Here is a 25,745-nt window from a genome sequence, read left to right as displayed (position 1 = left end):
AAGCACCAGATAAATTTCCTGGTGGTGGTACAAATTGACACTCCCACCAGCAATGTCTCCTCCATCTCTCTTAAAGGAGACTTTTTGTGTGTACAAACATAATCACATACTTAACAATAAGCTATGTTGGCAACAAGTCAAATACCCAGACTTTTCAGCATTGTAAGTTACTGCCCAACCCCAATATGAATTCCTTTCCCTTGTTTAGTGCTACAGTTGGCTCTTTGAATTTTTGTCAATTATATGTGAACAACAGTGATCATGGCAACTTTTTTTTTTTGATGATGGAAACCTCTAGCAATAAATCTAAACTCAGACTCTAGACTTTCCTTCTTTACTCTCAATACTCATAAATCATTGAAAAGTCAAGGAAGAAAGTTCTTGTGGATATGAAAACAAAGTAATAAAATAAATTAACAAAAACTCAGATCTTGATAGAGCAATATAATAGGCCCCTGAAACTGCTATAGGAGTCAGTAAACACTCCAGGCAGCTTTGGAAAGAGAAAAGAAAAAGTGTACTTCCTGTATGTTTCAGCCAGCATCATCTGGTTCCAGACAAAGTGGTTGCAACTCTGCTCTCATCAGTACAGTCATACACACACCTGCATGGAACTCGGGACGCTGAAATATAGATAACCTCCACGTGTTGTTGCCAGAATCCAAACAGAAGCTCATATCTCAAACTAAAAAACACGCGGCATATCTGGAAGCCTCATGAGACCTTTCAGAGACGTGCGATTTATCTTGTGCTGTATGTTCACTAACCTCCAAAGTAAGAGCCGTCGGTCAACTTCATTTCCTTGCTGGACTTGGTGATGACCCCAGCAACACCGTGCTGGATGAAGTACATTTTCTTCCCCACAGCTCCTTCTCGAATGATGTAGTCTCCAGGCTGGAACACCTCAAACCTCAGCTTGCTCAGCATGGCCGTCACAAAATTAGGGTCCGCATTAGCAAAAAGAGGCATCGTAGCCACCAGTTTCCGGCAGTTGAAGTTGACTATTTCCTAAGGGAGGCAGGAATGAGCACACCAGAAGGGAAATATAAGTCATATTTGGGAGAAAAGTACTCGCTGGCATTTAAAAACTTGTGTTTACAGAATAATGGCCTGTTTACATTTGTAAAAAGATAAATAAATTGTATCCCACAGATGTCACCAATGTAATAGGTTTCATTTTAATTTGTATTAAAAGTTTTATTCCAGCACCTGGTGTGGCAGAGAAATACAATAAATAATAATATGTTAATTAAATAATAAAAATATCAATTTATTACCCTTATTTATACATTATTCTTTATTTCAAATTAGAGCCAAAATGTGTGATTTTAACACAAAGTCCCGTAAGTACTAGATATCATGTTGCTTATCCTGTGCTTCTTGATGCTATACAACCTGCCTGGTACCCCACAAGCAGGGATTAGGAAAGAAGAACAGATGCAGTCAGTTTGCACTTTATTTTTTAAATATCATTCACATTAGAGTAAAGGAAATAGACAGCACATATTACCAAAGGCAATCGGTAAAAGACTGTAAATGAAATTGGATTTCTGCTTTGTGAGAACAAACCCCATTTCCAAATCACCCACTGGGGCTGGGTCTGAACTGGAAAGAGGGTATCTTTTTTTTTTTTTTTTTTTCCTGTCTCATTATTTGTTGTCTAGCAGTCAGAAGATCTACATATCTGTCTTCCTTTTGCAGATTCCAGCTCAGATCAGAAATATTTGTTTCTGGGCTAAAACAGGGATATAGGAAATGCGTTACTACAGGTGTTGGGATAAGCAATGCTAATGTAAGTGTTACCATTATGATGTTTCTTGGCAACTCCTTCGTAAAAGAACCTAGCATCAAGCTACCTCTCATTAAAAATTATCAAAAACGTAAGGTTGTGCTGAATTTACAATGGTGGTTATGAAGCATAGAAATTAAAGTCACTTCTCCCAAGAGGTAGAAAGGAAGCAAAAAATGAAACAGGGACATTAACAAAATTAGAGCAAAAAAGCTTTGCCTGGGAAAATATGTTAGTGCCAAAGCCAAAACAAAATTTCTTGATTTTATTTAGTAAAATTACCTAATATTGTCTTGGCATAGGTAAAAAAAATCTAGGTTTTGAATAAATAAAATTAGATAGATATATTCAACAGAACATGTAAATTACTCAGTAAAAAATAAAAAAAGAATGAATTCCTGTCGTTGTGAGAATGAATGTTATTGGAAATCATTATTTTAAAAATAAACTAAGCACAGAAAGTAACATGCTGCAGGAAGTTTCTTCAAGTGTGAAATATGAAACAGCTGGATCTACAGAAACTAAAAGAGAAGCTGTAGAGAAATTTTAGTGGATGCTCTGACAAGAGATCATACACAAAGACCTTGCAGATCTATGTGATCCAGATGGATGGAATGCACAAATGCTCTGGATGACAGAATACAGATACACCCTTAGTACATACTTCTAATCATGAACAGTGAAGGTACAGTTTGCTTATAGAAGGATGCAGTCATTTTTGAAAGTGACATCTAATTGAGGGGCACACAAAGTGACAAATAAGAGAAAGATTTGACAGAATGAGTCAGAGATAAGAAATGTCCAATTCTCACGAGAAAAGCCCAGGAAAGAGAGGCTACTTAAGAGCAGTGCAGGGAGAGAGGTTGTTACTGAGAATTAATTACCAGGCAAGTTTTACAGAGACAGGTTAAAAAGAGAACAAGTTAGACACAGGTGAAGATAGAACAAGCCAGAGAAGGAGAACGAGTGAGAAAATTAAAACCTAGTCTCAAAATTAGTTTGAGGCTAGGTAGAACAACTCAGTCAGAAGCTAAAAAAAAAAAGCCAAATTGAATCAGTCAGCTTTGGAGAAGAGTTTGGGACAAAACAGGTAAGTTTAACCATCCAGCAAGAATTCAGAAGGAGTTATAAAGGCTTGGGAAAGGCTCTCATCTTATTCCCTAAATTGAGGAAATAAAAACAATATTTACAGAAAAGAAGAGAAACAACACAAATTTGAGCTCAGGGCTACTGAGTTTTGTATCACAAAGAAATTCTTTGTGTGCTATTGCACCAGATGACAATAATGATGACAACAGCAACAACAATATTCTCACATTTCTAGAAACTGGGGTAATTAATTTTGAATGTGACATAAAAGACAAGTGTTTGAAGAGACTAGGTACATTTATATTGAGTTGAAGAGTCCACAGTATATACATGTATTAAACATTCCATGAACATTTATAATTTTTTTTGTGCACTAGTTAAAGGCTCAATTCAACTTAAAAATGATCCCAACTGATGACCGAAAGCACAGTATTTTGAACCCTTACTTCTTCTGAAATTTAATTTATTTTAAGTTTCCATAAAGTATTATTCTGTCTTTTTACACATTAAACCTTTAATTCTTCAAAGCTCATCTTCTTATTTTAATAGCACGATCCTGTTGTCTTTTAACTCCATTTTTTTTCAGTTATTTTACAATATTATATCTAGAGGAGTATTTACTACACTGTATCAGAACATCTTTTATATGAACAGGATATTTGTTTCCCACACTATTTGTATGACAAATATATTCTCAGTGTAGCTATCCCTTAAAAAGAATAAAATCAATCGTTTTGAATACTTTTTTTCTTACCATAACTAAAGCCTCTATTCTTCTTTCCTCTCCTGTCTTTTTAGTCCTCTCTTCTTTCCATCTTTCCTTCCATCCTTCCTTCTATTTTCCCATTCCTCATTAATATAGATGTATGTTTAAGTAGTGTTCCCTAGGAGCTAAAGCCTGTTACAGAAGCATACCTAGACTCCAGCACTCTTTCAGCATTAGCTGAAATGATCAACATTGCCCTATAGTTCATTATAGAGTTCACTATGCACTATTTAGGTTTGGCTAATGTAGACCAAATGTCACATTTAATACAATTCTCTTATTACTGTTATTTTGTTTAGCTTCTAATTTTTTTATTTTTCTTTTTTTTTCCAGTAATTTTAATTCAGAGGAAGTACTAAAACAGAAATTATTTCATTGATGTTCTTTGAATTAAACTGACTGAAATATCCCTACTTTTGACCGAATGATCTTTTATGCAGTGTTATAGAAGGGTGTTTGGTTCCTGCCATTTTTCCCTAACATCTTTAATCATGGTTTAATAATAATAATAATAATAATAATAATAATAATAATAATAATAAATGTCAAATCCAAACTTAAAGCCATTCTACACAGTATTTGACAGTTCTCATATCCAAGACAGTCAGAAGACGCTCTGAGCTTAGAAGACGTCCATGAGAAAGGGTAACTAAGTGAGGTGTGGTGTTCTGGATGAGACCATGGAGCAAGAGTTTGATTAAAAAACTACTGAAATATGAATGATATTTAGACTGTATCAAAAGAATGTGGCACAAACTCCACAGTAATTAATAATACTGAAAGTAAGAAGATGGACAAGGTGTAGAGGGACTACCTCTACAGTCTTTGGGCATTTCTACAACTGGAATACTATCCTGGAAAGAATAACTAATAGATGAAATAACTACTCACTATATTGAGTATAAATGAGATGTTTTGTCATAGTACTTAAATGTTTTTCTTTAAATAATTAATTCGCTTAAAAAGGAGAAAATACTTTTTAGTCAACATTTAAATACATCACATTGTTCTGTGGTTAATGATCTTGTCAATATGAGCATAAATTGTATAGATATCTTAAGAGACTTAACCGTACTGTTTTATGTTTCTATGGTTTATATTAATCAAAAACAAAATTTGCTTAAAGTTTGAAACATGTTTCACTCTATTCACATCAGCAAAAAGAGGGAAAACCAAAATATTTCTTTATGAAAATTTCCTTCAAATGAATATTATTAAAATTATTTATGTAATAGTAATGTTTTTAATTTAAGTGCTTTTTAAAATTTTTTTTCACAATTTATGCATTACATATCCTGATTGAAGTTTCTTCCCTAGCTTCTCCCAGTCCCACCCTGCCTTCCTCTTCTCTCCCTTGTTCCCTTTCCCTAGTCCACTGAAAGGGGGAGGTTTCCTTCCCTGCCATCTAATCCTAGTTTATCAAGTTTTATCAGGACTGCCTGGATCCTCTTCCTCTGTGGCCTGGTAACGTTGCATCAACAGGGGCACGTGATCAAAGAGCAGGCAAATAAGTTCATGACAGAGGCAGCCCCTGCTCCCCTTAATCAGGAACCCACATGGAGACTAAACTGCCAATAGGCTACATCTGAGCAGGGGGTCTAGGTCCTCTCCATGCACCGTCCTTGGTTGGCGTATTTGTCTCTGCAGCAGCACCGGGCTCAGATTTTTTTAGCTTTGTTTATTTCCTTGTGGGGCTCCTGTCCTCTCCATGTCCTTCTATCTCTCTCACCCCTATAAGACCCCCTGCACTCTGCCCAAAGTTTGGCTGTGATTCTCAGCATCCGCTTTGATCCCCTGTTGGGTGGAGCCTTTCAGAGGACCATCTATAATAGGTTCACATCCTGTTTCCTCTTTTCCATGTCTTTTGGTGTCTATCTTGTTTGCATTCTGAATGAGATTTAAGCATCTTCCCTAAGGTCCTCCTTAATGTTTAGCTTCTTTAGGTCTGTAGATTTTAGTATGGCTATCCTATACTATATGGCTAATATCTGCTTATAAGTGAGTATATACCATGCCTCTCTTTCTGTTTCACCTCACTCAGGGTGATCTTTTCTAGTTCCATCCATTTGCCTGCAAATTAAGTTTCCAAGAAAAATATACTGTTCTACTTTCTACTTTCATTATGTAATATAACATTATTTTAAACATGAGTTCTGTTTCTTTGCCTGACCGAATGATAATTAAGTACTATGCTATGACAAATCAGCCCTATAGCCCTAAGAACTTTTCTACGCCTCATTCCTAAAAAACTAAAATGAGCTGCCTTTCTGCAGCTGGTCTCCGTAGTCTTGTCCTTTGTGTTCATGGCTTTCCGAACCCCATTCACTGCTTCTGCTCCTTTTGTCCCTGTGGACAGATAGCCAATGGCCTGCGGGGGATAAAAGGACCACAACACATGCTCAATATTTTTATACTGTGCAGAAGACATGATAGCTGTCTTCTAAGAACTTAGAGAGAGTGCTCAGTAAAAATGTCTTAATATCTTTGAAGAAGTGGGTCAGCAAAAATTACCCAAAACAGGTTTGTTGTTATAAAATTTATGATTTATAAAGTATTAAGTAAGAGACTTGAACCTTAGCACTGTCTTAATTACTTTCCTATGTACTTTTTTTACCTACTTACTGACTGACTGACTTACTTTACTGCTTGATCTTAGCCCCCCTACCTGCTCTCCTTTCAGTCTCACAATCCCTTCCTCTTCTTCCACCCCCTTCCCCTACCATCCCCTTCCCCTACCCCTCAGAAAAGGGGGGTTCCCCACGATGTTGGTTGGTGTTGGGAAAGTTCTCCTTTTTCGAGTCATGTCTTGTTCCATTAGGTCCACTGTAAAAAACCAAAAACCTTCATATATTGTCAGTAGCTTCTTTTTATTTCTTTCTTGAAAAACTATTTCAATTCATGATCCTCCTGCTTCTGCCTCCTTCAGTAAATCCTACCAGCGTGTAACACCACAACTGGACGCACAGATGTAGCCCATGGTAGCTAGGTCTCCAAGTGGGTTCCCTAGTTATGGGAACAGGGACCGTCTCTGATTGAACTCAGTGGCCTGCTCTTTGATCTCCCCTGAAGGTGGAGCAGCCTTGCCAGGCCACAGAAGACAATGCGGACAGTCCTGATGAGACCTGATAGGATAGAATCAGAGGGGAGGGGAGGAGGACTTCCCCTATCAGTGGACTTGGAGAGGTGCATAAAAGGAGATGAGGGAGGGTGGGCTTGGGAAGGATGAGGGAGGGGCTACAGCTGGGATACAAAGTGAATAAACTGTAATTAATAATAAAAAACTATTTCAGCTGCTTTTTTTAAAATAGTAGGCATGCCTGGCTCTTTTGGTAAAATCCCATGTGGAACATTACAATTTAATCTGAGTGCAAGTTAGGGATGCAGAAGACAGGGACATAAAACAAAACTCACTAATTATCTACTTACTTACAAAGTTTTCCTTTTCTGTTATGAGAAAATAATTTAAGAATAAATGTAAATTTGTTTTCCTATTCCCACATATGCAGGAGAGAACAGACTTAAATAGGGGAAAGCCATGGCCCAGTTCACAGAGATCAAAGTATAGTCAGTGAAATTAACCAAGTTTATTCAGACTCACTATGTCATTTAGATCAAAGTCACAAAATCTGGTTGCCCACACAGTCCCAACCTTCATGCTTACAACTGTCTGAGCATTAAAATGAAAAACTAAAATTACTTTTGACATAAGTTCATTACAATTTTACACATTTGAGACTATCCTTTCATTTTTCTCAAATGCCTGTTTTAGACTAATTTTAAGTACTTTGAATATCATGTCTCATGTAGTGTACATATCTTCTTGACAATATTTAATAATGATTAATTTATTATTGTGGTATATTTAAAAGTTTGTAATTATATTAATAATATATTTACAAAAAACTTACTTTCATTTTATTATGTGCAATTCAGAGTGTACCTCAGTCAATAGCCACTTTAATATATTTAATCAAAACTTTTTGGAACACTAATAAAAATTTTATTTCATGTATTAATTTTGACTCATATAATCATTTAGGTATTGGGTAAACAGGAAGTGTTTTCTTTTTCTCCCTCATGAAACTTCCATGACAGTTCAGGGCAGAAAAAAAGCAAATATTATGAAGCATAACAAATGTATTTACTTTGTAATTCAGTGACATAGTCATGTATGAAGCACTGGACAATCCATGGCTGGCTATCTGCAGAATGTATGCATTCAAGAAATGCAACCCCAGAAATTTCTGTATGCAAGAATCTCTGCACAGATGGGGCAGATTGTATTCACGTTGATATGCATATGCAACAACAATGGCTAAAGCAGATGACACTGTGGACTTGGTAGGGAAGCAGCATGTGGGCTAATTAAGAGGGAGGGGGAGAGATGACGTGATAAGAATTTAATTAAACAATAAACACGTTTGGATTGTTAAGGAAACAGGCCACAGGTGACTGCCCTGAGCATGCTGAGGTTAAATGCACACATAAGCACGTTGTGCTGGATGGCCATGTTGGTTAGACACAAGCTATAGTCATCTGAAAGGAGGGAACCTCAACTGAGAAAATGCCGCCTTAAGGCTGGGTTGTAATCAGATAAATTTGTAGGGCATGTTTTGAAGTTAGTGATGAATGGCGAAAGGCCTAGCCCATTGTGGGGCTGGACATCACTGGGCTGGCGGTTCTGTGTTCTATGGAAGGCAGACTGAGAAAGTCGTAGGGAACAAACAAGTAAGCATGGCTCCTCCATGGCCTCTGCATCAGCTCCTACCTCCAGGAACCTGTTTGAGTCCTGTTTGAGCTCCTGTCCTGACCTCCTTCAGTAACAGTGATATGGAGTGTAAGCCAAATAAACTCTTTCCTCTGCATACTGCTTCTACCATGGTATTTCATCGCAACAACAGCAACTAAGACACTGTGTAACTACGGTCTACATGGTAGCCTTCAGTAATTTTCCAAAGGAATTACTACTAAAAAGAGTGTATGTGCCACTGGTTTATGGCTTATCAAGAATGCTTCATCATTACAGTGATGATGATCCATCATTTTTTTTTTAATACTATGTCTTCACATTTAATTATACTTTTAAAAAAAATCCAAAAAACAATCACATTACTATCAGGATCATAGAGATGAGCCAAATAGGTCTGAAAAAGGTGATTCAACAAAAATGACATAAAATTCAGGAGACGAAGCCAATTTATAGGGAAATAGTCTGGCATTTTAGAGCCTTGTTTTCCACCATGGGGTTCACCAGACAAAGAGAGTTACTAAACAACTGAAGTGTGTCTAGTATGTCTGACAAATTGAATTTTCAGCTTACTGAATTCTAATCAGTTTAAGTGTAAAGTTCAAAACCTGTCAATTTAGTTATTTAGAAAAATGTATCTGGAAGATCTTGGCCAGGCAAACACACTCAGCATATAGGTTGTTCCTGAGGAAAATTTTGCATCCAAATCAAGATGTGTTATAAAAACAAAACAAAACAAAACAAAATAAAACAAAACAAAACAAAAATGTGTTCTAGACTGTGTGCTTGAAAAAACTCTCACTTCAACAATGATTTTATATTGACTGCATCTCGAAATTACATTTAAAGAATATATTGTATACAAATTCACATTTCTTTTCATCAATAATATAAATGTTGGAAAATTTAAAGTGATTTATGATTCTAATTACATTTCTGTTGAACAGTGACCAGTATTATAAAATGACCGATGACCTGTATTTTAAGAGAATGGCATGATGCATTTCTAGACATCTGGATCTACAATGACACTTTCTGAATGACAAACATGAAGTAAAAGTGCAGTGGGTTAGAGAGGCATATGGGAAGAGGGCTAAGCTGTATGGGGCCTCTGAGTTGAAACAATCACAGACCTGCATTAGAGAAAGATGCCAAATGATAGCTCATGAAAACCACTTGAAGACTGAAGACCAGCTGTGACTGACATAGACAGGTGAAATACTGAAAACTATCCTTTATTTCTTTATTCTTGCATCTCTATATCATTGGCTTTGTAGATTTTTCTGATGAGGTCATGCATCTGTCACACCACGTCTTAAATTTCCATAAAAGGCAAAGAGTAACCGCATTCTGGAACAAGCCCAATCCATTCCTGGAATTTCTAACCTCTCCCCAATTAAGTCATGAATAACTCACCCCTTCTTCAGGGAAAAAAGAAGGACTGTATCTATATTCTTTTTTTAGCACATGTACACATCTATACCATGTGTGAGCAGTGCCCACAGAAACCAGGAAAAGGATGTCATAGTTGTTAAAACTGTAGTTACAGAGCTGTGGGCTGCCAAATGGGTGCTAGGAACTGAACCTGGGCCCTCTGAAAAAGCAGAAAAATCAGCAAACACTCACTCCTTCTCTAAACCTTGCCACTAAGGACATAGCCTAAAAAGCATCCATTCCTTTGATGCTCTTCTCTTCCATTTGAGTATGGGCTTCTGTCTGTAATAAAGCTTCCAAAATTCTTTACTTTCTCTTATTTCTGAATTCCTTCTTTCTCATAGACAAGAAAGAAAGTAGAAACACTTAGTGAGGTCTCATATTGTCCTCCCTGTTACTGAGACTTCCCCTGTTGGGGACATAATATTTAACTTCTATAGACTAATGTTGGATCATGGTATAGTTCGATCCATGTAAAATACTGTTTAGATTCTCAGCTCCATGAAAAAGGAGTAGATTGAAATGACTGACCAAAGTTAATTTTAACTGGCCTTACTTTTAAGGAAGTCATACACATGAGCTCATTACTTAAAGCATTTAAGGCAACATATTAATAATAATATATATTAACAATTAAAAATCAAAACCTTTCTATGCTGTGGTAAAGTTTTGTAGGTATCCCCACATTCCTGCTGCCAGAGCAGTCTTTATTGTCCAGGAGAGCTGCAAGGAATGTTGAAATGGCCAACACAGCATTCAATACAGAGAAGATTGTTGGGGTGAACTGGTCCTTGCAGACATGACTTAAAAATGCTTACGCATCAATAGAACATAGAGAGGATAACTGATAGGTATGGCCCTCACAGAAGGCTTGATGATCAGTTTGACAGGCAACAATAAGGGAAAGGATCTTGAGTGATCTACCAAGCATGCCATTTCCAACCCTGATATTCTTTAGAGGAAGATAGTAGTCTCACAAACTTACTTTTGAAATTTTTCTAAAACATAGTATACTAGGCTCTAATCCAGACTTAGAGAATCTGCATCTAAACCTATAAAGGATATGACTCAAAGTCTCTACTTGCATAGTCAAGTACGCTTCCTAAAATAAGTGAGTACCCGGAAGCCTAAATCTAGTTGAGGGAGGAAGTTATGTATGCATGTATTCAACATAGGTTAATTATAAACAGTAAAAGTAGTTTTGGCAAAAGTCAAGCAATAAATTATAAAACATAATAAAACTCCTTTATTGATAGGGGAGAGTTGAAAGTGAACTGTGGTTTACATTCCACTAAAATAAAAGAAAGGATTCACAGTTACTTCGAAAGAAAACTGTCCCCTTTTCACATTCTCAACTACCAGTCTTTTGATAGTTTGACCCCTAAACTAAAGGGTATTTACTTGAATATATTAAAAAATCATCCCAGTTAAGAAGACATTATTGCTTTAGAAATGTTTAAAAAGTATATCTAGACAGTGAATGACAAGCTAAGAACCTGCTCTTTGTAATTTTAAAAATTTCCCTTGATTTCTATGTCTCTCAGATGGAATATTTACAGGTTCTTTCTTTAACTGGGATACCCTTGCCTTTCAAGAAAGCTTTTATTGCCAGTGCTACATAATTTGAGTGTCAAATACTGTGCAATAAACTACAAGGGTAAGAAATACTTATCTTTAATATTTAAATTACTAGAGTTAAAAGAGTCACAGTAAGAACAAGAGTGACTAATGGGTGTATACATTTTAATTTTAATTTATATTTCCATTTTGTTGAGATTAGCCAGTCACATATTTTTATTAGCAAACTATCTTTACTTTAGTTTCTAAAAAAAGAAAGAAAGAAAATCTGTTTACATCAACACAGCTGTAATCATAATGCATTTTTATTTGATTCCTCTTTTCCACCTATACTTTAAATTTATCTATCTATCTATCTATCTATCTATTTATTTATTTATTTATTATTTTCATTGTTATGGGCATTGGATTTTGCCTGCATGTATGTCTGTGTGAGGGTGGCAGATATTGGAATTACAGACATTTGTAAACTGCCATGTGGGTGCTGGGAATCGAACTCCGGGCCTTTGGAAGAGGAGCAGTGCTCCTAACTGCTGAGCTATCCCTCCAGTCCCCTCTATCTATATTTTTATGACAGATTTGTTTTTCTAAAACTACAGTGTGGCCCTCACTGCCATTCTTTGTAAAAACCAGTGTTCCATTTTGTTTTAACCATACTATATATTTAAAACTCAACAAGTAGAGAGGAAAACTAGATGACAATAGCTCTTAAATAATGTGGGCTTTAGGATTTTCCAGTAGCACTTGTTTTGAACCTTAGCTGTACTATTAATTGCAAGATCAAGATTTTTTTTTCAAGTTGTGAATTAAGCTGTGACTTATCATTTATATGTTAGGATTTTATGAGGGTTAAATGTTATTCAGTGTTATAGACTGAGTTGTGTTCCTCTAAAATTATTATACTAGCAATTACAAAATCATCAAGAGAAAAACATTTAAAAGTTTGTAGAGTTAAAATAAAGTCAAAATAGTGATAACTTTATACGAGGCCAGCCTAAGATGAAACCAGCTAGTGTTACAGCCTTGATCTCCTGGTTTCCTAAACCATGTGTAAATGCCTCTATTATTTAAACTGTACAGCTTTTTACATCTTACCGTGGATGCCTATAAAATATAGTAAGTTAGGGACTGTAAGTTTAAGAAGAATGGAGTTACCCTTTCTGAAGGGTGCACAATATTGCTTGTCATTGCTCCTAGTATGAGTAGGTTCCAAGAAACCCAGTGATAATAAATCTAAACAGACATGAAAAAGTCAATATGCCTTGAGACCTTGTAAGGTTTTCAGTTTGGGGAGAAATGAACTCCAAGTAGTTGGTACAGTCATTGGGGGACTTTTTGGCATTGTGATATGAGGGGCACATGACAATATATACTGGCAGAGAGATAACCCTGGCTCTGAAGACCAGGGTTAGAGACATAAGAAGGTGTCCTTTTATGGAAACATGTTGAAATACATTGTGGGCATACATAACATAACATTTACATATTTAATCATTCAAAGTATGAAGTTCTCAAGTACAAATTATATCTTTAATTATCTCCAGTACTTGTACTTTAGGTTTTCATTATACTTAAAACTCTACAACAATTTAAACAAGAATGTTCAGAGTCCACTTTGACTAACTCTAGCAACCTCTATCACAGATTCTGTCTCTATCAATTTGACTAACAAAGATCAGTTAAAATCTTAGCAAAGGACTAATTTTCAGTCTTGGAAATAGTTACTAAGAGAGAGACCACTTGTATAAATTGGTAATATTTGAGTACGTCTTTCGTTATAATAACAAGAGTTGTTATTTCTTATAGAAATAACAATAGAAATAATAGAAAGTTGCTCTTTCTATTTCTCTGCCCTAGAAAGGCAAAGAGGCTGGACATCAGAAGAAGGAGAAAAGAGGGAACAAGTCAGGAGCCTGACACAGAGGACCTCTGAAAAGCTCTGCCCTGCAGACTACCAATGTAGATACTGAGACTTATGGGCAACCTTTGGGCAGAGTGCAGGGAATATTAGAAAAGAAGTGGGAAACAGTAAGATCTGGAGAGGACAGGAACTCCACAAGGAGAGCAACAGAACCAAAAAAATCTGAGCACAGGGGTCTTTCCTGAGACTGATATTCCAACCAAGGACTATGCATGGAGATAACCTAAGACCCCTGCACAGATGTAGCCCATGGCAGTTCAGTATCCAAGTGGGTTCCATTGTGATTGGAACAGGGACTGTCTCTGACATGAACTGATTGGCCTGCTCTTTAATTACCTCTTCCTGAGGGGGAAGCAGCATTACCAGGCCACAGAAGAGGACAAGGCAGCCACTCCTGATGAGACCTAATTGACTAGGATCAGAAGGAAGGAAAAGAAGTCCTCCCCTATCAGTGGATTTGGGGAGGGGCATGCATGCAGAGGGTGGAGGAAGGGAGGGATTGGAATGGGAGAAGGGAGGGAACCCCTGGGGGGGATACAAAGTGAGTAGAGTATAATTAATAAAGAAAAATAAAAAAAGAAAAAGTGTAACCGTAAACAGACATGATTGTCTAAGGAAAATGGCCCCCGAGAAGCATATAAAATGGTTATAAAGCAAATTATGCCTGCTTGTTACAAATACTTGCACACGTGAGAAATACATTTTTAAAATGTAAAAGCAAAACTCAATTTGTGTTATAATGTAAAATCTTTAATACAAAGTATACATTTTTATCTTTCTATGATAATTGAATCCTTTAAGGTATTTGCCACTCAGCAAGAATTAAGACAGAAATAATAGTTTACCCATATAGAGTAACAGATTTTTAATTTCAAAATCACTATGTATCACCTTATTCAGTATTTGCAATAACTGTGAAAAACTGCTGTCATTAACTCAGATTTAAAAGTGCCCATTCATTGGTTCACTTTGAAGAAGAATAATTAAAATCCTATGATTCTAACTTAAGCTGTTTATCTGGTATTTCTACTTTTTAAAAATTAGATTTTGAGACATTATATTTAATTTCACTAGAATTTTCTGTTCCTTATCTTTGGGAAATGTTGTTGTCTGGTAAGCTATAGAGTTCGCATTAGGAGACTGTAACATTTGTATATGTTAATGTCAAGAATGAGAGCTCCAATATCAGTTATAAGTATAAAAATAATATCATTGAACACTTTTTGTCACCCTGAGCTAAAACATGATAATTTAAACACATGCACACACACACACACACACACACACACACACACATCTAGAGAGCTTGCTAGAGGAAGAAAAACTTCCTTTAAACTTCCTTCTGTATAAAAAATTATTTTTAATACTTTGTAATAATAAATAAATGTTATAAATATATAAACAACGTGCATTCCTAGGGTGTGGAAAATAATTTTTAATTTCTAAATTAATACTCAGGATTTCAAAGGTTCCCTGTCAATGTGCCATTTCTACCATTGGCATCTGACTTTCAGTATATACATTAGGCCAGCACATCAGTAGGCTCAGATCTTTCCAATCGTAGGTGGTTCTCTGTCGCTTCTGCCATCTTAACTCACCGTTTTTAGACATTACCTATACTGGAGTGCCTTCGCATGGTGCCTGCCAATAAAGTGATTTATTTGATGATGTGATATCAAAAATAAAGCGCTTCAAACACTTGCAGTACAGTTTTCACTGAAATTATGTTTACGAGTCATTGTTTTCGTGCAATCATCTTCATCATTAAAACCAGCACTACTGCCCTCACTACATACCCTGGTCCTCTCTGTTACTGAAAAATGATATTCACCACGTTAGTGCTTTGAAGGTGAGGTGCCTCCCACAGGCTGACATATTTGAATGCCCAGCTCGTGGCACCGTTTCAGAAAGTTGTGTAATTCTTAGGTGGTAGAGCTTGTTGGAAAAAATAGGTTACTGGGGTCAGGCCTTGACATTTTGTATCATGACCACATTTCCAGTTTGCTCTCCACTTTCTGAGCGTAGATTCAGTGTCCTGAGCCAGTCTCCTGCTCCTACTGCCATGCACATTCTTGGCCTGCTGCTGTTTCTTCCCCACCATGGACTATATCCTCTGCAACTGTGAGCCATAATAAACCCTTGCTCCAGTTGCTTGTGCCAGGTATTTCGTCATGGTAACAGAAAAGGCACAAAGACCACCATCTTATTCCCTAGATGCTAAGGCACTCTTCAAGAGCTAAGTGCAACATGAGAATGCTTAACTGTCCTCATGATTTAACAGTAAAAAGCCTTATATTTCGTATGTGGATTTGGAGTGCTATTCTTAAAAATACAAATTTCTTTTCGCATAACAGTCTCACTTACGACTTCAAATTTAAAACTATGGAAAGCAAACAATTTTCATTTAGTCCAGTGGAGAATCTTGACGTAAAATTTTCCTCTTAGGATAGTGAGATGGCTTAGTGAACAAAGACTCTCGTTACCAAGAATTGTGGCCTGAATTCAATCTCTGGGACGGGCAAAATGGAAAGAAAGAGAAAACTCCTGCAATTTGACCCCCGAGTTCCACATACAGATCATAGCTTGCATGCAACTACACACACGCACACACACACACACACACACACACACACACTCACACACAGAACCACACAAAGGTACACACTAATTAATGTAATGTTTTTTTAATGTATTCATCTCAAAGCTTAGCTTTCCCTCTATCCTAACTATTTTTTTAATAATTAATTTAATTTAATTTTATGGGCATTGGTATAGAGATGTCAGATCCCCTAGAACTGGAGTCACAGACAGTTATGAGCTGCCCTGTGGGTGCTGGGAATTGAACCTCAGTCCTTTGGAAGAATAGCCAGTGTTCTTAACCACTGAGCCATCTCTCCAGTCCCCTATCTTAACTATTTTCATAAACATTGATGACTACACTGATTCCTTTGCAATAATCAAGGCTACTATATTAAATTTGATCCTCAATCATCTTCATTATGTTACTGTGATTTCTACTGTTAAGTTATATCTTTTCTAAGATTATGCAAAATAATTTCACCAATATTTAGATATGATTAAAAGCATGGTTTTCCTCAACAGAAAAACAATATTGTGATAATAAAAATATCCTTTATATTTGTATTTACAAACTAATACATCTTAAACAATTGTTGAACAAAAAGTTCTTTATTCAGCAATTTGTTTGTTCCTTTAATCAAGAAAAAAAATGAAAAAGATTTCCTTATTTTTCATTGCAGAGTAATACTCCATTGTGTAGATGCACCACAATTTCTGCATCCATTCTTCAGTTGAGGGGCATCTGGGCTGTTTCCAGCTTCTGGCTATTACAAATAAAGCTGCTACAAACATGGTTGAGCAAATGTCCTTTTTGTGTACTTGAGCCTCTTTTGGATATATGCCTAGGAGTGGTATGGCTGGAGGAGGGTTCCCCTAACTCCACAACCTCTCCAGCATGTGTTGTCACTTGAGTTTTTCATCTTGGCCATTCTGATGGGTGTAAGGTGAAATCTCAGGGTCGTTTTGATTTTCATTTCCCTAATGGCTAATGAGGTTGAGCATTTCTTTAAGTGTTTCTCTGCCATTCGATATTCCTCTACAGAGAGTTCTCTGTTTAGCTCTGTTCCCCATTTTTTAATTGGATTACTTGGTTTGCTGCTTTTCAGCTTCTTTAGTTCTTATATATACTGGATATTAACCCTCTGTCAGATAAAGGGTTGGTGAAGATTCTTTCCCAATCTGTAGGCAGTCCTTTTGTTTTGATGAAGGTGTCCTTTGCTTTACAGAAGCTTTTCAGCTTCATGAGGTCCCATATATTGATTGTTGCTCTTAGAGCCTGTGCTGTTGGTGTTCTGTTCAGGAAGATGTCTCCTGTACCAATGAGTTCTAGGGTATTCCCCACTTTTTCTTCTAACCGACTTAATGTGTCTGGTTTTATGTTGATATCTTTGATCCACTTGGACTTTAGTTTTGTGCAGGGTGATAAGTATGGATCTCTTTGCATTTTTCTACATGTAGACATCCAGTTGGACCAGCACCATTTGTTGAAGATGCTATCTTTTTTCCATTGTATGGTTTTTGCATCTTTGTCAAAGATCAGGTGTCCATAAGTGTGTGGGTTTATTTCTGCATTTTCTGTTTGGTTCCATTGATCCACCACTCTGTTTCTATGCCAGTACCATGCAGTTTTTAGTATTGTTGCTATATAGTACAGCTTGAGATCAGAGATGGAGATACCTCCAGAAGATCTTTTATTGTAGAGGATTGTTTTAGCAATTCTGGGTTTCTTGTTATTCCATATGAAGTTGAGAATTTTTCCTTCAAGGTCTGTAAAGAATTGTGTTGGTAATTTGATGGGAATTTCATTGAATCTGTAGATTGCTTTTGGTAAGATGGCCATTTTTATTTACTATGTTAATCCTGCCAGATGTAGCCTATTGCAGTTTAGTGTCCAAGTGGGTTACATAATAATGGGAAGAGGGACTGCCTCTGACATAATCTGATTGGCCTGCTCTTTGATCACCTCCCCCTGAGGGGAGGGCAGCCTTACCAGGCCACAGAATATGACAATGTAGCCACTCCTGATGAGATCTAATAGACTAAGATCAGAAGGAAGCAAAGGAGGCCTTCCCCTATCAGTGGACTTGGGGAGGGGCATGGGTGAAGAAGGGGGAGGGAGGGGAGGAGGGAGAGGATTATGAGGGCATACAAAGTGAATAAAGTGTAATTAATAATAAAATAAAATAAAATAAAATAAAAAACTGAAACAGAAACCTGATTTAGTATAAATGTCTTTTTTGTCTACCATGTTTTCTTTCCCTGCACCTCATCTTCTACCCTTTTATCTAGTTGCATTCCACATTTTCTGTTACATTCAGAGGAAACCTTTTCCTTTGAGGTCTTTCCTGTGTACTCTTGGCCTTGGGGTATTTATTTTTATCAGCTATTTTTGTCCATTTTGCCTTGCTATTGCAATTAACTATGGGTGACACCCCCCATCTCCTGGGTTTCTCTTAATGCTTTTTTTCTTTTACCTTATCATTCCTTTCATACTGCCAGTTTATTTTACTTTATTTTTGTCACTTCCAATACAGAGACACATTCTTTGAGACTGAAAACTGCATCCCTTTATTTGCCTTTCCAGTCGTGTCTGGGTCAGTATCTTTTACACACATTAAAAAAAAAAAAATCAATGCAACTGTTTTTTTCATCTCTTTGATAGTATCCAGAGCTGCATGGTGAAAACAAAAACAAAAAACAAATCAAATGGAAACATCAAAAAACTGTAAGCCAAGAAATAAAAGACTTAAAGTTTTTATGAGTGCCATTTGGTATTATAACTTCTATAGGATCATACACATATTCTTTGACTAATCTTTTGTTACTTATGCCTGTTACATAACTACACGAAACTTTGGGAGTCAGCACAGCTTTGAAATTAAATGCATCTTTCTTATTTTGTTAATCTATAATCACACAAATTTTGTCTCCTTTTATTGTAACAAATCTGTTCTACAAATTAAAGGTCAGAGGACAGGATAATACTCTGAGCCCATTTCATGTTCTGTGAGAATGAAGTATCTGACGTTTGAAATTCTCCTGGGACACATGATCTGCACCTATTTTCAGCCCATAGCTCCTCACACTCCATTGTTTAAAAATAGATTAGTTCTGAACTTCGGAGACTGGCTTAGAAGGGCATTAACCTCTTTCTTGACTGTTAGGTTTGTCATTCTTCTCCAGTGGATTCAGTATAATACTGATTATGCTAAAAATAGAACTTCTTCTTCATACACATTCCAACAAGCACTCACACACAGGGGGCAGAGTTCACGGAGTTTTTTAATTAGATTTTTTTTTTTTAAGTATACTGCTGGCATTTACTAAAGCACACATCAGTTTTATGATCTTAATATTTCAATGTCAAGTTTTGATGCTTGAGGCATTGCCTCCAGAGAGCTACTTGCTGAAACGAAGGGAAAACTATTAGCAGATTGTTTGAATAACTGCCAAAAGAAATGGGGCATGAGATAAGGCCTAGTTCGGAGTCTCCTGCATAAAACTTTGAATCACCTTTTCAGCAGTTTACATGTAGTTTTCCTTGTTTTTTCCAACTATTCTTTCACTGCACTATCAAAGTTCCAGTGACAGGCTAGTCTGCACTGAATGATGTGACTGTTTAGGATTTCTTAAAGTATGTTTATTATGTATGGGCACTTTCTTAACCTTTTACATATTTTGCCTGTTTGGTTTTAACGACACCCAATGGGATAGTTACTCTTATCAACTTTTTAATTTAAAACTGAGGAAAAGAATGACAAATGATTTAAGAAATAGCTCAGAGTTATACATTTAGTTAGTGCCGGCTAGTGGTGTTATAACATAGAGTCGATCATGGTACAAAGATAACTATCAGAAGCATGTGTTCATGCACTATTTCTTATAGACAGGGAAGAAGATGCACACTTACAAATGACACCAAGGGGTTAAGAATTTCTTCAGCAGTGGTTTTCAACCTGTGGGTCACAACCCCTTGTAGGCTGAACAACCCTTTCACAGGGGACACACATCACATACCATGCACTTCAGATATTAACTGATGATTCCTAACAGTAGCAAAATTGCAGTATGAAGTAGCAATGAAATAATTCTATGGTTGGGGTCATCACAACATGAGGAACTATATTAAAGGGTCACAGCATTAGGAGGTTTAGAACCATTATCTAAAGCAAAGAAAGTTGGCATATGTTCTGACATCTAGGAGGGTGTGTGGTGCCAAATGGCCATAGATACCCAAGTCAGAAAGTATATAATTTTGACTAAACACAGCTACAAAGCACTGGGATTATAGACCAGAGAGATGGTGAATATATCACAACATAAAATTTCTGATTTATGGTACTAAGTTTCTGAGAACCATCTTAAAAATGTTTTCTTAGAAAATTGTACTTGTTCTTTTACTTTTAACCACAGTACTTTTGGCTCACAGTGAAATGAAGGGAACTTTTATGACAAATTTGTAATCATTCCATTCCAGGAAAACTAACGCTTTTGGTAGAGCTCAGACTTCAGGTTCCGAGGCTTAGCCAGTGCTGAGCTGAGAAGGCCCTCCTCCTCTGCGAATCTCTCACATCCTATATGCTTTACTACCTGGATCTGGATGGCGCAATAAACAACAATTGCTTGAAGATTCATTGAATACATCCTCTGCAGATTGTCATGGGGATTATATTGATTCATTTGGGCTGCTGTGGACAGAAGCATCAGCTTTCTTGGCTTAAAAAAAGTATAAATTTATTTACTAAACTTTGAAGTATGAAAAGTCTATACTAGCAGTTTGGGTTTGGTTAGGGTACTCTTGACTATAAAAAGACATCTTTTAATATGATATGGCAGAAAGAACAAGACATTTCTGAGAGCACTTTAATAAGTATGGTAATCTCATCCACAAACATTATACCTCAGTTTCCATCATATGAATTTGGTGGCAAAGTGACATAATATCTTCCCTGTATTCAAAGAAAGTTACTGCATTATAATGAGCAGAAAGAATATTCATACACCTTCCATAAAGTGCTCCATTGACACTCCCTACTCCTATTCCTTTTCTCTTTTTTTAACTAATTAATTCAATATACATCTTGGTTATAGCCTCACCTCTCTTCCCAGTCAAACCCTCCCTCTATGCTTCAGAATAGGGAAGCCCCTCACCCAGACACCCCAGCTCATCTAATCACATGTGGACTGAGTTTCTTTTTCTCCCCTGTGGCCTTTTAGGGAAGTCCCACGAGGAGAAAGTGATCAGAAAGCAAGCGACATAGTCTGTGTCAGAGATATATCCCACTTCCCTAACTCCTGGGCCAATGTGAAGCCTAAGATGTTCATCAGACTGATATTCTTGGGGTTCGTGCATTGTAGTATGTCTATCCTGTACTATATGACTAAAATCCACTTATAAGTGAGTATATTCCATGTGTGTCTTTCTGGGTCTGTGCTACCTCACTCAAGATGATCTTTTCTAGCTCCATCCATTTGCCTGCAAATTTCATGATTTTCTTGTTTTTAATTGCCGAGTAGTGTTCCATTGTGTAAGTGTACCACAACTTCTGTATCCATTCCTCTGTTGGGGAACATCTAGGTTGTTTCCAGATTCTGGCTATTATGAATAAAGCTCCTATGAACATGGCTAGCAAATGTCCTTTTTTAATGGTAGAGCATTTTTTTTGGGTGCATGCTCAGGAATGGTATAGTTGGGTCTTGAGATATGGCAATTCCAAGTTTTCCGAGAAAGTGCCAGATTGATTTCCAAAGTGGTTGTACTTGTTTGCACTCCCACCAGCAATGGAGTGTTCCCTTTTCTCCACATCCTTAACTCTGTTAAACAACCAACCCTATAGTACATAGAAAAATAGAGTGTAAAATTGACACATATAAAGCAGGACTACATGGCATGTAGTCCGCATAATGCAAGCACAATTACAAGGGAATATTTTTGTAAATAGTGAGGAAAACTATTCTGGCCATAGTCAAACATACAATGACACCAAGATGTAAGGACAGAGCTTACCGTGCTGAGCAGGGCTCTTCTCACTGCTCTGTGTGCCACTGTTTTATATATAAAGTGCTCCAGCGACACTGATAGTCAATGACTCTTTGAGATGAGTTCCCAGGCATCTAATACATATTTATTTGCTCTTATTTATTTATCTAATAATTAATTAATATGTTATATGTGCGGTTGGGGATTGAGCAGAAATCAATAAAGACAAAGTCCTCCTTTTTCTAAAGCTCGTTGTGTGACAGATTAGACAACACACAAGCAAACATTAAGAGAAAGCAAGGCAAAGCAATGTGTGCCCAGAAAATGTGATGGAGAATGGCCACAGAGGAGCTACCCAGATGACTCCTACAGGGAAGCATTATTTGATGAATTAACATGAACTGAGACATGAACAATATGCATGAGCCAGTTATTTATTAAAGGTTTTCAGCAAGCAGTCACTAACATATACCAAAAAGAAATCACCTAACTTTTGCTATGACTGAACATGTCTTCAACAAATGTTTGGAATCTATTGGACTCAATTTTTATTTCAGTAGTGATTTCTGTTATTGTTCTAGTTGACATCTATTTCTATGATAAAATACTCTGACTCAAAGAGACTTGGGGACAAAGGGCTTATTTTGGCTTATACAGTCTATCCTTCAGGATGTCAGGCAGGAACTGGTAGAAGAAACCCTAAAGAAATGCTTCTTCTTGGGTCTCTCCCAGGCTTATTCCAAAGAATGCTTGCACAGGAATGCAACTGCCTACTGTGGGCTTGGACAATTTATATCAATTAACAATTAAATCACCTGCCAACAGCCACACCCACAGGCTTATCTAATCTAGACAGTTCCTCAGTGGAAGCTCACCTTTCAGATGACTCTAGTCTGTGTCAAACTAACATCAGGCTAACAAGGACAGTCACTGTCCTTCCACATTATTTCTGCTAATACTCCTCAAATATTTGTTATGCATTCAGTGCAGATTTTTGTGTTATTATAACGTCAGAGAAAATTATTTATTTTGCGGTTCAGTTTTTAGGAGTTCTAATTTTCTTCAGCAGCCTTGGTCCTGAATTGGGCTTTCATGTTATGATAAAGAAGCTCATCCATTCAGTACACATTTTATGCGTTATCGGTGCATATTTGGTCATTAGGTCATTAAAGATGCAAATGTGATTCTGATGCAGGTTCTATACTTAAAAGGCTTTTGAAAGAGACAATCAGTTCACAAATGATAACCACTGTTGGGAGACAAAGTGGTCATGATTAAATTGGTGGAGGATGGAATGCCTGGAAAGAATGAGCAATGGAAGTAAAATTAAGGTGAATAGAAAAGATTGAGGCTAAAACAGCCTGAATACAGGAATTGGTAATCAGAACATTTAAAAAGAAAATCATCAATAATTTCTTACTGGTGAAGAATTAGCATAAAGATATAAAGATGGAGACAGACCATAAAAGGACTCCTTTGACATGTGAAGGAAGCTTTACTTCCTTCAGGGAATGGGATTTCGTCTTTAAGTTCTAAGAAAACCATGACACCATCAGACTTGGGTTCTATTAAAATTGACACGGCAGCCCAATTACAAGTTACATTTGAACTGTCAAAGGAAAGCCAAAGAGAAAGTTGTCATTGCACTTAGAAATTGAGGCAAAGGATGCCGAGAACCAGAGAACATGTTATTTGAATAGATACAACAAATTGGTGACAGTTTGGTGGATAATGGATTGTAAGAAGTAACACAATGGCAGGTTCATGGTGATATGGAGAAAAAGGAATACTGGATTCTTTTCACTGAAGATCAGTATAAATCATGGTCTGATAAGAGAGAGGGAAGCAAAGCACACAATATATGGAAAGTTGTAGTCATTTTACATAACATTGACTCTTTTTTCTTATGTTTTGGTCACAGTGGACTACGACACAGAGGGCAACATATTTTAAAGTCCAATTCCTACTTATTCTGTTAGCTTTTTGCACTGTTTCATGAAATGTTAGGCTGTGATTCTAATTTTCTCTGGCCTTCATGTAATACAGTCTGAGCTGTGTCTTACCTTCCTTTCTTTTACTCTATCTTTGTTTCTGTCATTGTTTCTTGTAGTACTTTTGTCTCTTTGTCTTATCCTGGTCTAATCCATCTCTAAAATTCTCCAGACCCTTGAAAACCTTAAACTGAATCAATTGTCTTGAGATTTGGATATGAAAAATGCAAAAGGTCTGTATTCCAGCAAACAAAGACAAATGGCAGTTTGAGAAACAAAATAAATGACTTTAAAAAAAAATAAAAATACAAAATATCTTTAAGTTATTTTCTGCAAACCCCAGAGATATATACACTCTAACTTTACTGAAAAGAAGTAGGAGAAACAAGTTATAGTAATATATAATCCACATTTATTTTATTTTCAGAACTCTTTTGCATGTTTTATAGGTTTTTACTTTGTAAATACATTTTAGTGGATATATCAACTGCAGTTTAGAGATGGTTATGCAGGGAAAATTGTGATGAAAATATTTGGGTTGTTTAATTCATGTTAAATGTATGAAGAATTTTAAGAAAGAAAACTTACAAAATAGATCAAAGGGGCCCTGTGATTACAGAAATTTCAAGGTAAAGTTGAGGAGAAGAATTAAAAGAACAACAAGAATGTCAGCAGAAAACAGTACACACACATTTCCAGAATCTAGAAACAACCCAGATGTCCTTCAGTGGAGGAATGGATAAAGAAAATGTAGCACATTTACACAATGCAATATTACTTCAGCTATTAAAAACAGAGAAATCATGAAATATGCAGGCAAATGGAAGGAACTAGAAAATATCATCCTGAGTGAGGTTAACTCTGACTCAGAAAGACCCACATGGTATGTACTCACTTATAAGTGGATTTTTTATGGTATACTATAAGCATACTGTGAGGCACAGACCCAAAGAGGATGAGAGGTTGAGTGATAAGATGGACCCCAGTGAAAATTCATAAATCTTACTCAGAGGGGTGATAGAATAGACAGAGGAGGCACAAAGAGTGGAGGAGGGAAGAAGCTAAAAATAGGTAAAAGAAATAAAATAAAATAAATTTTAAAAAAAGAGAAGCGAGTTGTTTCTGGAAAGCATACTATATAGGGTAAGAAATGATCATCATTATTGTCATTGATGTGAGACTGTAAGTTGTCCACCTTGGCTGCAGATCATGGTGAGAGGTGATAGCAGAAATGAAAACTATAAAAGTAGCTGGAATCAGAGTGCAGAAACATTTAATTCATAATGTAACAACCAACTTCTTCTGATCAGAGAAATGATGGCTCATGTACATAAAAGATTAGTCTGTGTTGTTTTAAGAGGTAGAAAAGAAAAACTAGACTCAAGCCTGAAGAAAAGTCAGAGGGAAGTGAAAATTTTGTGTGGCAGCAGTGGAGAAGAGAGGCAGGCATGCATTTGAGATGTATTTTAAATATGAATCAGAGCTAGGATGTGCAGAAGACAAATTTAAAAAAAAATAACCTAAACTGGAACTTGAAGTTTACATTAAAAAGGGACCTGAAAGAACAACTAAAATTTTAAGAAATACTTTAAAAGTTGAGTGTTTCACTGATGAAAGACAATGACTTCATTATATAACTTATATGGTGCCAGGGGATATCATATAACTTTTTTTTTAAATCTTTTATTTTTTTATTAATTACACTTTATTCATTTTGTATCCCCCCATGAGCCCCTCCCTCCTCCCCTGCCGATCCCACCCTCCCTCCCCTTTCTGCATGCATGCCACTCCCCAAGTCCACTGATAGGGGAGGTCCTCCTCTCCTTTCTGATCTTAGTCTATCAGTTCTCATCAAAAGTGGCTGCATTGT

General features: G+C 36.6%; 1 protein-coding gene across 1 annotated transcript in view; it reads right to left on the bottom strand.

The window, feature by feature from the left end:
• The window catches only part of LOC129673534 (potassium/sodium hyperpolarization-activated cyclic nucleotide-gated channel 1), a 187,575-nt gene that overhangs the window by 54,499 nt on the left and 107,331 nt on the right, over positions 1-25,745 (bottom strand). The window contains exon 4 of the mRNA XM_055603382.1: positions 768-1,008. Coding sequence (XP_055459357.1) covers positions 768-1,008 — 241 coding nt within the window. The remainder of the gene's footprint in view (positions 1-767; positions 1,009-25,745) is intronic.

Source organism: Psammomys obesus, unplaced genomic scaffold (assembly GCF_907164565.1).
Source record: "Psammomys obesus unplaced genomic scaffold, mPsaObe1.curated_primary_1811, whole genome shotgun sequence".
NCBI lineage: Eukaryota > Metazoa > Chordata > Mammalia > Rodentia > Muridae > Psammomys > Psammomys obesus.
Note: the sequence above shows the minus strand (reverse complement) of the source record. Positions and strands in the feature narration are given on the sequence as shown.